The sequence below is a fragment of the Caretta caretta genome, chromosome 8 (genome assembly GCF_965140235.1).
Source record: "Caretta caretta isolate rCarCar2 chromosome 8, rCarCar1.hap1, whole genome shotgun sequence".
In the NCBI taxonomy this organism is placed as follows: Eukaryota; Metazoa; Chordata; order Testudines; family Cheloniidae; genus Caretta; species Caretta caretta.
In genome coordinates, this window is record NC_134213.1 from 109,628,690 (window position 1) to 109,642,388 (window position 13,699).

The window sequence follows — 13,699 nt, forward strand, 5'->3', positions numbered from 1 at the left end:
CAAGTGGTCATGATCACATTTATAATTTGCAAGCAGAATAAAGTCCAGACCAGTAATATATTTACTCAGTGCTTTGAGAGGGCCAATTTCACAAAGCTGGAAACAATTATGAGCCAAGTCAGCCAGAAGGAAGAATTTAATAAGAAAAATATGAATCATAATTGGGAATCATTTAAGACTGCTTACTAGATGAAAAAGGCTGTGCTAATTAAAAAAAACAGTCTGGTTTAGAGGAGAAGTGAAGGCACCTATAAAAATAACAAAATAATATATAGCAAAAGGAAGAAAGGGGAAATTGATAGGAATGAAATAAGGCGTACATTTTTGAAAGTAAGGATAATTAACCACTGGAACAATTTAACAAGGGTCATGGTGGATTCTCCATCACTCTTAATCTATTTCGGGGAAGTTTTATTGCCTGTGTTATACAGGAGGTCAGATTAGATGATCTGAAGTGGTTCGGGACTATTTAGAAAAGCTGGACGAGCACAAGTCCACGGGGCCGGATGCGTTGCATCCGAGAGTGCTAAAGGAGTTTGCTGATGTGACTGCAGAGCTATTGGCCATTATCTTTGAAAACTCATGGCGATCGGTGGAGGTCCCAGATGACTGGAAAAAGGCTAATGTAGTGCCCATCTTTAAAAAAGGGAAGAAGGAGGATCCTGGGAACTACAGGCCAGTCAGCCTCACCTCAGTCCCCAGAAAAATCATGGAGCAGGTCCTCAAGGAATCAATTCTGAAGCACTTAGAGGAGAGGAAAGTGATCAGGAACAGTCAGCATGGATTCACCAAGGGCAAGTCATGCCTAACTAATCTAATTGCCTTCTATGTCGAGATAACTGGCTCTGTGGATGAAGGGAAAGCAGTGGACATGTTGTTCCTTGACTTTAGCAAAGCTTTTGACACGGTCTCCCACAGTATTCTTGTCAGCAAGTTAAAGAAGTATGGGCTGGATGAATGGACGATAAGGTGGATAGAAAGCTGGCTAGGTTGTCGGGCTCAACGGATAGTGATCAATGGCTCCATGTCTAGTTGGCAGCCGGTATCAAGTGGAGTGCCCCAGGGGTCGGTCCTGGGGCTGGTTTTGTTCAATATCTTCATAAATGATCTGGAGGATGGTGTGGATTGCATCCTCAGCAAGTTTGCAGAAGACACTAAACTGGGAGGAGTGGTAGATACGCTGGAGGGTAGGGATAGGATACAGAGGGCCCTAGACAAATTGGAGGATTGGGCCAAAAGAAATCTGATGAGGTTCAATAAGGATAAGTGCAGGGTCCTGCACTTAGGACGGAAGAACCCAATGCACAGCTACAGACTAGGGACCGAATGGCTAGGCAGCAGTTCTGTGGAAAAGGACCTAGGGGTGACAGTGGACGAGAAGCTGGATATGAGTCAGCAGTGTGCCCTTGTTGCCAAGAAGGCCAATGGCATTTTGGGATGTATAAGTAGGGGCATAGCGAGCAGATCGAGGGACGTGATCGTTCCCCTCTATTAGACATTGAGGAGGCCTCATCTGGAGTACTGTGTCCAGTTTTGGGCCCCACACTACAAGAAGGATGTGGATAAATTGGAAAGAGTCCAGCGGAGGGCAACAAAAATGATTAGGGGACTGGAACACATGACTTATCAGGAGAGGCTGAGGGAACTGGGGATGTTTAGTCTTCAGAAGAGAAGAATGAGGGGGGATTTGATAGCTGCTGTCAACTACCTGAAAGGGGGTTCCAAAGAAGATGACTCTAGACTGTTCTCAGTGGTAGCAGATGACAGAACAAGGAGTAATGGTCTCAAGTTGCAGTGGGGGAGGTTTAGGTTGGATATTAGGAAAAACTTTTTCACTAGGAGGGTGGTGAAACACTGGAATGCGTTACCTAGGGAGGTGGTGGAATCTCCTTCCCTAGAAGTTTTTAAGGTCAGGCTTGACAAAGCCCTGGCTGGGATGATTTAGTCGGGGATTGGTCCTGCTTTGAGCAGGGGGTTGGACTAGATGATCTCCTGAGGTCCCTTCCAATCCTGATATTCTATGATTCTATGATCACAGTGGTCCCTTCTGGCCTGGGAATCCTTGCAAGGCAGAACCAAGACCGCCCGTCCTGGGCTATCCTTCCATCCCACTCACTCAGAAAGTGATAACTCTCTGGACTTCCTCCATGGAGAAATGGATCCTTCCAAAGTCACTTACTCTGAGGGCGTCTTCCCTGAAGTCATTACCCCAATCTGGTTCTCCCCAGGCTGGATCCTTATTCCCAGTCTACCTTCAGGCTATTTGCTTGGAGGCTAGCTTTTTCCCAAGTCTGTCATAGGAGACTGCTTCCCCCCTGCTATCCTCTCCTTTCAGGCCCAGTCACAAGAAACAACCTCCCTCCTACAGCTTTCCTCCCCATCTTATTTCTCCCACCCCTTTATGGAAATCGTCCAACTCTCCCCCAGCTGCGTCTGTTAATTGAATGGAGCCACCTGATTGCCAGCCAATCAAGATCAGCTGGGAGGTAACACATCTTTCACAGGTGAAACTGAGACCAACTCCCCTTAAAGGACCAGCCAGCCTGTGACACACATACATAGCAACATGTACATATTTTAAAAATCCTACCAAAACAAAACATTCCATTGCACACACTTCCCGCCCCCACAGGGAAAAGATGACAGATGTTAGTCATGTTGCTTAACACACTACTGGAAGGCATTCAGATACTAAACTGATGAACGCAACATAAGAACCTATGTAGATTACAACAGGCTTCTCTGGTGCCAAGACAGACTTCAGTATGAAGGAAGCCACAGTTACAGCACTATCCAGAGGCAGCAACAAAGTCCAGGCACAGAGGGAACCCCAGGATCAGCAGACTCCGAGGATGAAGCAAGCCATTCCTGCACAAGAATAGCTAGAGCCAGGCTGCAGAAGATCCTCTGACTTGGGGCTGAATGAAGATGCTGATCCTGTCATCAAAGACTTCCATTTCCCAATTTTAGGGGACTTGGAAGCTGATGAAGACCAACTGATTTCCTACACAGGAACGCAGCCTTGTCCCAATGATCTAGCTTGTAAGGCCTTCTACATAAGGAAGGCCAAAAGCAGAGTATGTCAGTCCTTTCAGGCCCAAAACATAAAGGCCTGATAAAGTGAAAATTGGTCCAGATAAACAGACTTCTGTGTGGTACATAAATTAGTGAATATGTGGGCTAGGAAACACACCACATATACCCAGTCTTTTGCTCTGAGTTGGACATGACCAGTCAGAATCATCCTAAGAACTGGAATCCCCAATAGCACAGGATCTAGTAAGACTACCTATATCTAATACAGCTTTAAATAATAAGCAAAAACTCCGGTGGAAAAAACCAAAGATCTGCAATTAGCTGAGAAAAGAAAGGAACTGAGGTGGTTGGGAATGCATGCCCTCCTCATAACCTTGGCTCTGAATGTTTATATAGTCTCAGGGACCACAGGTTTCTTAGAAGGTTCCTGAAACTCGATGATGTCATGGAGGCCAGTCCCAAAAGCGGGACTATGCAGAGGCTACCTTGATGGAGAATGACTTTGTCATTAATTCTCTGTGTGACCGTGGACAAGTCACTTCCCCTTCTATAAATGCTGACCAACCTCTTATGGAACGGTGAGGATTAATGTCTGTAGAGCGACTGAAAGATGAAGATGACTATAGAAGTATAGAGTATTATTATTACCTGGAGCAGATGTAAAACAAAAGGGCTCTTAAACTGAAACAGTTAAAGTCTGAGAACTGCAGCCTCTTAATTGCTTGGAGAAGCCACTTCTGCCCCATTCACGGACTCTCACCTACCCGGATTTCTCGGTTCTCCCTGTAACCTTCCTTCTCTTCAGTCTTCTCAAATAGTAGAACAACTCCTGGCCCAGCTGAGCACGCAAAACCTTTGGAATAAGCAGCAATGGCAGAGATTTGAGGCAAGGAAGCCTGCTGTTGGCCAACAGCTTCACAGAGCATCTCACTGGAGAGATCAGGGGAACTGGCAGTAGGAAATTCAATGAGGCTAAAACAGGAAGAAAGTCATTAAAATCAGCAACAACCAGAGAAACCCAATTTAGTCACAATTAGGGCAATATAGAAAAGCCTCCATTCATTCTTTCCCTAATAACACCTGAGGGACCTACTTTCTTCTGTGAAGGATCTTTACGCATAAGATTGACTCTATCAGTAATGACCAGGAAGATTTACCTCTCAGATTCATGTGCCAGCTCATCCTTTTCCACTTCACTGGGACGTTCTTTGCATTCTATACTTGTCTCCCAGCGCAGATCTCCAGACTCAAAGAGAAAGAGTTTGCCTGTGTCAGTGCCGACCATAACCTTGTCCTCGGTGAGCCAGGCATGGGACAAGTAGTTCTGAGGCTCTCCCCTCTGAAAGTTGGTCTGTTTCAAGGTCCCCTCAGTGTATCTGAAAAGTTTAAAAATGCCATTTCCAGTGATACAAACCTGGGTGTTATCCTGGGGATTGAAGCTCACCTGGAAAGCAGAAAAGAGAAAAAAGTTATTTTTACACAACTATGTTCATGCATAGTACTGTACCAATAAATAAAGAGACATGATCCCTGCCCTAAAGAGCTTACAAAATAAGATACAGGACCACAAGGAATGACAAAAAAGTCACAGAAATGTATGGGAAGGACAAAGATTACAATAGGAAGAGATAAACTGTTGTACTTGCACATCCTGCATATTCCATTTTCCTCTTTTCTGAGTTGTATGCATAGCTTTTACATATCATAATTATTTTTATTAAATTAACAGTTTTGCTGGATTTTTACTCCCTCAGAGAGCAGAAGAGGTGACCTGCACTGAAAGGCTAACAGAAAGGAGGGGGATTTGAAGGACACAGAGGTATCTTTGAAAGAGTTATCTTTGAAAACTCGTGGCGAACGGGGGAAGTCCCGGATGACTGGAAAAAGGCTAATGTAGTGCCAATCTTTAAAAAAGGGAAGAAGGAGGATCCTGGGAACTACAGGCCAGTCAGCCTCACCTCAGTCCCCAGAAAAATCATGGAGCAGGTCCTCAAAGAATCAATCCTGAAGCACTTGCATGAGAGGAAAGTGATCAGGAACAGCCAGCATGGATTCACCAAGGGAAGGTCATGCCTGACTAATCTAATCGCCTTTTATGATGAGATTACTGGTTCTGTGGATGAAGGGAAAGCAGTGGATGTATTGTTTCTTGACTTTAGCAAAGCTTTTGACACGGTCTCCCACAGTATTCTTGTCAGCAAGTTAAGGAAGTATGGGCTGGAAGAATGCACTATAAGGTGGGTAGAAAGCTGGCTAGATTGTCGGGCTCAACGGGTAGTTATCAATGGCTCCATGTCTAGTTGGCAGCCGGTATCAAGTGGAGTGCCCCAAGGGTCAGTCCTGGGGCCGGTTTTGTTCAATATCTTCATAAATGATCTGGAGGATGGTGTGGATTGCACTCTCAGGAAATTTGCGGATGATACTAAACTGGGAGGAGTGGTAGATACGCTGGAGGGGAGGGATAGGATACAGAAGGACCTAGACAAATTGGAGGATTGGGCCAAAAGAAATCTGATGAGGTTCAATAACGATAAGTGCAGGGTCCTGCACTTAGGACGGAAGAACCCAATGCACAGCTACAGACTAGGGACCGAATGGCTAGGCAGCAGTTCTGCGGAAAAGGACCTAGGGGTGACAGTGGACGAGAAGCTGGATATGAGTCAGCAGTGTGCCCTTGTTGCCAAGAAGGCCAATGGCATTTTGGGATGTATAAGTAGGGGCATAACGAGCAGATCGAGGGACGTGATCGTTCCCCTCTATTCGACATTGGTGAGGCCTCATCTGGAGTACTGTGTCCAATTTTGGGCCCCACACTACAAGAAGGATGTGGATAAATTGGAGAGAGTCCAGCGAAGGGCAACAAAAATGATTAGGGGTCTAGAACACATGACTTATGAGGAGAGGCTGAGGGAGCTGGGATTGTTTAGCCTGCAGAAGAGAAGAATGAGGAGGGATTTGATAGCTGCTTTCAACTACCTGAAAGGGGGTTCCAAAGAGGATGGCTCTAGACTGTTCTCAATGGTAGCAGATGACAGAACGAGGAGTAATGGTCTCAAGCTGCAGTGGGGGAGGTTTAGATTGGATATTAGGAAAATCTTTTTCACAAAGAGGGTGGTGAAACACTGGAATGCGTTACCTAGGGAGGTGGTAGAATCTCCTTCCTTAGAGGTTTTTAAGGTCAGGCTTGACAAAGCCCTGGCTGGGATGATTTAACTGGGAATTGGTCCTGCTTCGAGCAGGGGGTTGGACTAGATGACCTTCTGGGGTCCCTTCCAACCCTTATATTCTATGATTCTATGATTCTATGATCTCTCCTCAAGGATGAGAGTAGACAGGGAACTGTAAGGATGACAAAAGCTTTTTCCATTTGGTATATTAAATATACCACTCAACAAAACTGTGGGGTAGTGTGCTTCTTGGAGACCCTAAATGGAGAGATTATTAATTGACAGTGATACCAGGCAGAATTTCTGAATCCCAGGAAGTGCTATTCCTACACAATGTAGCTCTTTACTTTGCATAGTTATTGTTAATCCTGCTGAACGGTGGAGCAGACAGAGATATTCCTTTGTGGAATGCTCATAGCACGGTTTACCCAGTATGGCTTAGTCTTTTGCACTGCCTCAGTTTCTCCTTCTTCCCCAGTTAATCAGACTTTACATTGCAGTTGTCTCTCTCAATAACCCTCCCCTCTCCAGGTGTTTAGTTTACTAACAAAGTTCAAAACATAAATCTTTCCCCCAATCTTTGTACCTGGCTCACAATCCTTGGTGCAGGGTTCTTATCTTGTCTCTGTTAAAAATGTGATCTCTCCCAGGCCTTCTACTTAGGAACCCTAAAGAGTTATCACCCGCTCCCTCCCTGCCTGCCAGCCAGCCAGCCACTCTTTCTGACTGAACTCAGGCTGCCCTTATATTCCCCAGCAGGTCTGGTTTCCAGTCATATACTCCCATCACATTACCCCTGCTGACATTCCCTTCACCTAGGAAGGTGAATTAAACTTGACACTGAAGAGGCAAAGTGCCAACCCCATGAAAGGGCCAGCTCACCCTGTGATATAGAGCAAAGAGTCTTCAGTCAACTCTTGCTGCACTTCAGTCCCAGAGTTCCCATGCTCCCTGATATTTCATGTTTTACACAAGCTTGCTAAAGTGTTTAGGATAAGCTATATGATTCCATATTTGAAAGTTAATTTTTTGTTAGATTTTTGTAAATATTACAGATGCCAGGGTAAGTCTTAAACATAGTTTTATTGAACACCCTTGCAAAATGTATTATTTATTCATTATTATTATTATTTATTTTATTATTAACAACATCATAGGTATGCATGTCTGTACATGCCAATTAAAATCTGGCAGGATCCATCATGGATCAAATTGTAAGACTGAGGCCCAAATCGGCAAAAACGGATGGAGAGAAAATAACAAAAAAACAAGCTGCAGGTAAGTGAAGGATGAGATTTATGCAGAATACAATCCTAATATTACTTTGTGTTGTGGTGTAACAATCACATTAGTTCCATTTTCTTGTTTCTGAATTTTTAAAAATATTTGTATTGCATTTACTTTTCAAAATTTTTTCATACGCAACTAGATCAGGGGTGGGAAAACTTTTTGGCCCGAGGGCCAAATCTGGATATGGAAATTGTATGGTGGGCCATGCATGCTCTATGGGGTGTATCATGGGAGAGCTCTTTTAGTGATGTTACCAAGGTGGAGGGAGAGGGGACTCTTGGGGTGTGGCATGGGGGGGGCTCTACAGGGGTGCTACCAGGGACTCCTAGGGGCCCTGCTGGCAGTGACACCAAGGTGGCCGTACCCAGCACCGTCATGGGCCGAGGCACCCTAGGTGGGACGGGTGCGGTCCCTTGGCAGTTTCGAGGCTCTTGAGGGTGGGGCAGTAGGAAACCAGGAGAGGATTGGGCGCGCTGCCACATGGGGGTAGGGGACTGCCATGTAGGGGCTGGTTCCCATCCCGGAAACAGTGCGGTGAAGTCGTGCCTGCACAGTGCGGCTCTGCGTGCTGGAAGATGGTGCTCATCAAGGAAATTGTGAGTCACGGGCTGGGGAGTGCCGGGTGGGCAGAGCGGGGCAAGCCCCCGACCCCACTTTCCAGCGGGAGCTAGAGAACTGGATAAAAACGTTGGACGGGCCGCAAGCGGCCCGTAGGCCATAGTTCATCTGTTCTCCGCTAAGGTCAATATACAAGAACATACCTGGCTCATTTACACTCATGTACACTTCAGAGAGTGTACAGAGCATTTTAAATCATGAAATTTTTAATCATGAATAAAATCAGCAAACAGGAATATAAGAACATAAGAATGGCCCTATTGGGTCAGACCAAAGGTCCATCTAGCCCAGTATCCTGTCTTCTGACAGTTGCCAGTGCCAGGTGCCCCAGAGGGACCGAACAGAACAGGTAATGATCAAGTGATCCATCCCCAGTCGCTCATTCCCAGCTTCTGGCAAATATAGGCTAGGGACACCATTCGTGCCCATCCTGGCTAATAGCCATTGATGGACATATCCTCCATGAATGTATCTAGTTCTTTTTTGAACCCTGTTATGGTTCAGGAACCTGATTTAAATAATCAGTTTTAATCTTGTATTGAATTTGTACTTTTTATTGATTCTCATTGGTTGATAACCATTAAACCATGTTGCTTTGCAACTAAATATACCCTTACACTAAATTTGGTACTTCTTTTTGCTAATCAGAACAATACCCTATAACTATCTCTATCAACATTTAAGTAGTTTCAAAAAGTGTGAGAGCTATGGCTCCTCTGCCCCGCCCTCCAGTTCAGGCGCCACTGCTGTAAGATATGAATACATCATCCTGCTTCTTTCCAAATACATAACAGAAATATTAATTGAATACTTATGCCTGTTCTGCATAATGATTGACAATTTCACTATCGTTGTCTAGTATTAGACATAAACAATTGCTAAGATTTAGCTTAGCTGATAACTTTAGCTTTCCTTATCAATTGCCTGCATTTCCTAATTTCAGATTTGTACTCATTGCTCTAAACTGCTCCATTTTTCCAACAGTTATATATCTCTATGTAAATTTATATTTCATTGCTGTTTTCCCTTATCCTCTCTTTTAAACTTATTTCATTATTGTAGCATGAGGATATGGGGGCATCTTATACAGCATTTTTTAAACCTCCCAATTATCATTCACATTTTTATGCTTACATTTTCCCTTCCACTTAGTTTTTCCCATGGTTGTTTTCAGATTTGAGAAATTGGCAATTTTAAAGCACTAAGTATATATATATATATTGCTGGCTAGGATTGAATTGTTTGCACATAACCAATGAAATTAGATAGCAATCACCTGCAGCAAGGCAACCATCAATTTTTATGATAGTGATTAGTTCATCTTTATCCATCAGAATGAGGTCTAATATAAAATTACCTTTTTGTGTTAGAAAGCCAGCATCTATTATTTTTAGAACTCCAAGAATGTTTTACTAGAGGTAAAATGAGACCTCCAACATGTCCTCCAGCCTGAAATTCCTCATGACAATGCATTTTTTCTTTCTAACATTATAGATAAATGTTTAAGGAGCTGCTTATCCTGTTCTCTTGTCTGATGTGGTCTCTATAACAAATCCCCACCATATTCCATCTTGTGATTCAATCAGTTAGAACATTTATCCATAAGCCTTTCAGGTCCTATTCTTCTGAAATGTCAATAACTCTAAAGCAGGTAATTGGATCTTTGATGTAGAGTACCACCACCCCCTTCTGTCCACTTTATCTTTCCTAATTATAGACTATCACTATTTTATGTTAGTTTTTCCCCTTGCTTGGAGGCTTACATGTGGGACATACCAGATGATTGTTTGAGGCTTTTGTTTCTAGTTAGTTTTTTCCTTTTGGGTTTTTACCCCTCTCTGACATGGTCTGAGTGGTTCCTCTACTGTTCTGAAAACTGATTTATTACTTTATTATTTACAAAATTTTAAAAAACAAATTATAGAGACATTTTCAGGAGAAGAAGGTGTTGCCTAACCTCAGTTATCATAGAGAAAGTTAGCTTATGTAAACTATACATTATCTGGTGTAGAATGCTTCTATTCTCATCTGTCCCAGGATGTCACCCAGTTAGGTGAAAGTAGTGGTGGTGTGTTCATACAGGGACAAGTGGAAGAAACGGTTTATTTTACAGGACAGTGATTTTGTTACGCTTATGCACTCTAACAGAGGTTACCAGAAGAGGGGGTTCCAGTTAAAGGACAGCGTTTTTTCTCTGCCCAGGCAATTCCTCCAATGTTACCTGATAGACAGGGTTGTTCTGGATGTCAGCTTTGACAATTGCCATCGTTCTCTGCTTCTCCCACATCCAATAGGCAAGATTTGACTCAGGGGGTCCAGTCTGGGCCACCAAATACTTAGAATCTGGAGAAAAGGCTAGGCTGACAAATTCCTGAACAGGAAAGTCAAAGACACTAAGTACTTTCCGCTTTTTACATGGGACAGATGACAATTCATAAATTGTGATAGTGGGTTTCTCTTGCACTGTCTCAGAGATGGCCAGGTAGCGTCGACTTGGACTCATGGCCAATGCTAACATCCCCTGACTCTTCTCAGATCCTGTCAAGCAGAGAGAGACAGAGAGAGAGATACAAACAGAGACTCTATTAACCCAATTGGGAGGGAAGATGTTGTTGTGCATGAAGTCAAATGTGCATAATTAAATGCCCCACAATATATTAGCGTGCTAAGATTTCATAGATAAACATTCAAAAATCAGGAAATATCAGAGTTAAGGTTGCCCATGCAAAATCTGCCTCTTGTGCGTATGCAACACTGACAGACGGTTGTTGGTGGATGGGATTGAACCTGGAACTTTGGAGCTAAATACATGAGCCTCTACTGCATGAGCTAAAAACCATATGGCTCTTAGCTAAGATTAATGAGTCTGCTCTATAGCCTATCTCTCTAAGTGTTCTCGGTGCCACTAGAGGGGACAGAACACTACACCCAAGAGGTGTGTGGGTTACACATATACATGGAGGCTATGTCTACACTTGCGACCTACATGCCTACAAGTGCACTGTTGTGCCATAACCCCTCTATTATCCACATCTGAATTCTTGAATCATGTGTGAGAAAGCTAGCACACATGAAGGATGTGGTTATGCACACGATTCCACAGTGGCATGGTCCCATATTCCTGCTACACTACAGCGTGGATGAGCATAAGGGATGTGTTACAGTTTCAGAAGTCCGCCAGGCCCATTCCCCTAATGCATTGAAGCCTTTCTTGCCTAACCCTTACTCAATGTATAAAGATCCAGGGCCCTCTGTTAACATGGACCATGTTCCCAGAGCAGCTGCCTGGTCCACCAAGCACATCCAGGTGCTCATCAAACTGTGGTCGGAGTATAACATACTCCACAACTTCATCTGGAGCAGCTAGAAGATTCCCCTGTACCAGAAAATTTTGTAGAAGCTGGAGGAGGTGGGCATTCACTAGACTCCATTCCTGAGGTTCCTGTACTGGAAGGTGAAGGACTCGAACAGTCACTTGATGAGAGACCCTTGTGCACACCAGATGCTCTCCAGGGCTCCCAGTGCAGAGCCTGAAATGGTTCATGACTCCCAGGGTGAGGAGACAGCAGGGACCTCAGAGGAAGCATAGGAGACCCAGAAGAAGAGAATCAAGTGATTTTAAACCTCTTCCTCACGGAGCCAGTAGAACAAACCCCACCCCCCAAGCCGAAGAGCCAAAGGAGGACCCCAACCTGCAGCAGGAATCAGAATACAAGGCTGGTAAGTTTTACAACAGACCCCAACCCTCCCTGACAATAACTCCTCTTGCTCTGGTGCTACATGCCTGAAACTGCCTGGGAAGAAGGATAAAGGAGTTTGAGGCGCAAGTGGTGTTCTCGTCCATCCTCCCCATGGAAGGAAAAGGCCGGGGTAGGGACCGTTGAATCGTGGAAGTCAACGAATGGCTACGCAGATGGTGTCGGAGAGAAGGCTTTGGATTCTTTGACCATGGGATGGTGTTCCAAGAAGGAGGAGTGCTGGGCAGAGATGGGCTCCACCTAACGAAGAGAGGGAAGAGCATCTTTGCGAGCAGGCTGGCTAACCTAGTGAGGAGGGCTTTAAACTAGGTTCACTGGGGAAAGGAGACCAAAGCCCTGAGGTAAGTGGGAAAGCGGGATACCGGGAGGAAGCACAGGCAGGAACGTCTGTGAGGGGAGGGCTCCTACCTCATACTGAGAATGGGGGATGATCAGCAGGTTATCTCATGTGCCTATATACAAATGCACAAAGCCTTGGAAACAAGCAGGGAGAACTGGAGGTCCTGGTGATGTCAAGGAATTATGACGTGATTGGAATAACAGAGACTTGGTGGGATAACTCACATGACTGGAGTACTGTCATGGATGGTTATAAACTGTTCAGGAAGGACAGGCAGGGCAGAAAAGGTGGGGGAGTAGCACTGTATGTAAGGGAGCAGTATGACTGCTCAGAGCTCCGGTATGAAACTGAAGAAAAACCTGAGTGTCTCTGGATTAAGTTTAGAAGCGTGAGCAACAAGGGTGATGTAGTGGTGGGAGTCTGCTATAGACCACCGGACCAGGGGGATGAGGTGGATGAGGCTTTCTTCCGGCAACTCGCAGAAGCTACTAGATCACACACCCTGGTTCTCATGGGCGACTTTAATCTTCCTGATATCTGCTGGGAGAGCAATACAGCGGTGCATAAACAATCCAGGAGGTTTTTGGAAAGCGTAGGGGACAATTTCCTGGTGCAAGTGCTAGAGGAGCCAACTAGGGGGGGAGCTTTTCTTGACCTGCTGCTCACAAACCAGGAAGAATTAGTGGGGGAAGCAAAAGTGGATGGGAATCTGGGAGGCAGTGACCATGAGTTGGTTGAATTCAGGATCCTGACACAGGGAAGAAAGGTAAGCAGCAGAATACGGACCCTGGACTTCAGGAAAGCAGACTTCGACTCCCTCAGGGAACTGATGGGTAGGATCCCCTGGGGGAATAACATGAAGGGGAAAGGAGTCCAGGAGAGCTGGCTGTATTTCAAGGAATCCCTATTGAGGTTACAGGGACAAACCATCCCGATGTGTCGAAAGAATAGTAAATATGGCAGGCAACCAGCTTGGCTTAACGGTGAAATCCTTGCGGATCTTAAACATAAAAAAGAAGCTTACAAGAAGTGGAAGGTTGGACATATGACCAGGGAAGAGTATAAAAATATTGCTCGGGCATGTAGGAATGAAATCAGGAGGGCCAAATCACACCTGGGGCTGCAGCTAGCAAGAGATGTTAAGAGTAACAAGAAGGGTTTCTTCAGGTATGTTGGCAACAAGAAGAAAGCCAAGGAAAGTGTGGGCCCCTTACTGAATGAGGGAGGCAACCTAGTAACAGAGGATGTGGAAAAAGCTAATGTACTCAATGCTTTTTTTGCCTCTGTCTTCACGAACAAGGTCAGCTCCCAGACTGCTGCGCTGGTCATCACAGCATGGGCAGTAGGTGGCCACCCCTCTGTGGAGAAAGAGGTGGTTAGGGACTATTAGAAAAGCTGGACGTCCACAAGTCCATAGGGCCGGACGCGTTGCATCCGAGAGTGCTAAAGGAATTGGCGGCTGTGATTGCAGAGCCATTGGTCATTATCTT

At 44.9% G+C, this 13,699-nt stretch overlaps 1 protein-coding gene across 10 annotated transcripts in view; it reads right to left on the reverse strand.

The window, feature by feature from the left end:
- The window catches only part of CFAP57 (cilia and flagella associated protein 57), a 184,810-nt gene that overhangs the window by 128,143 nt on the left and 42,968 nt on the right, over positions 1–13,699 (reverse strand). For 8 of the 10 annotated variants that reach the window (XR_007358069.2, XR_007358070.2, XM_048861528.2 and 5 more), the window contains 3 exons: positions 10,333–10,649; positions 4,194–4,480; positions 3,801–4,008 (listed from right to left, as the gene is read on the reverse strand). Coding sequence is in view for 8 of the 10 variants with exons in the window: in XM_048861528.2 (XP_048717485.1) it covers positions 3,801–4,008; positions 4,194–4,480; positions 10,333–10,649 (812 nt within the window). In the remaining 2 variants the exon portion in view is untranslated. The remainder of the gene's footprint in view (positions 1–3,800; positions 4,009–4,193; positions 4,481–10,332; positions 10,650–13,699) is intronic. The other 2 variants (XM_048861529.2, XM_048861530.2) reach the window with 2 other exon arrangements.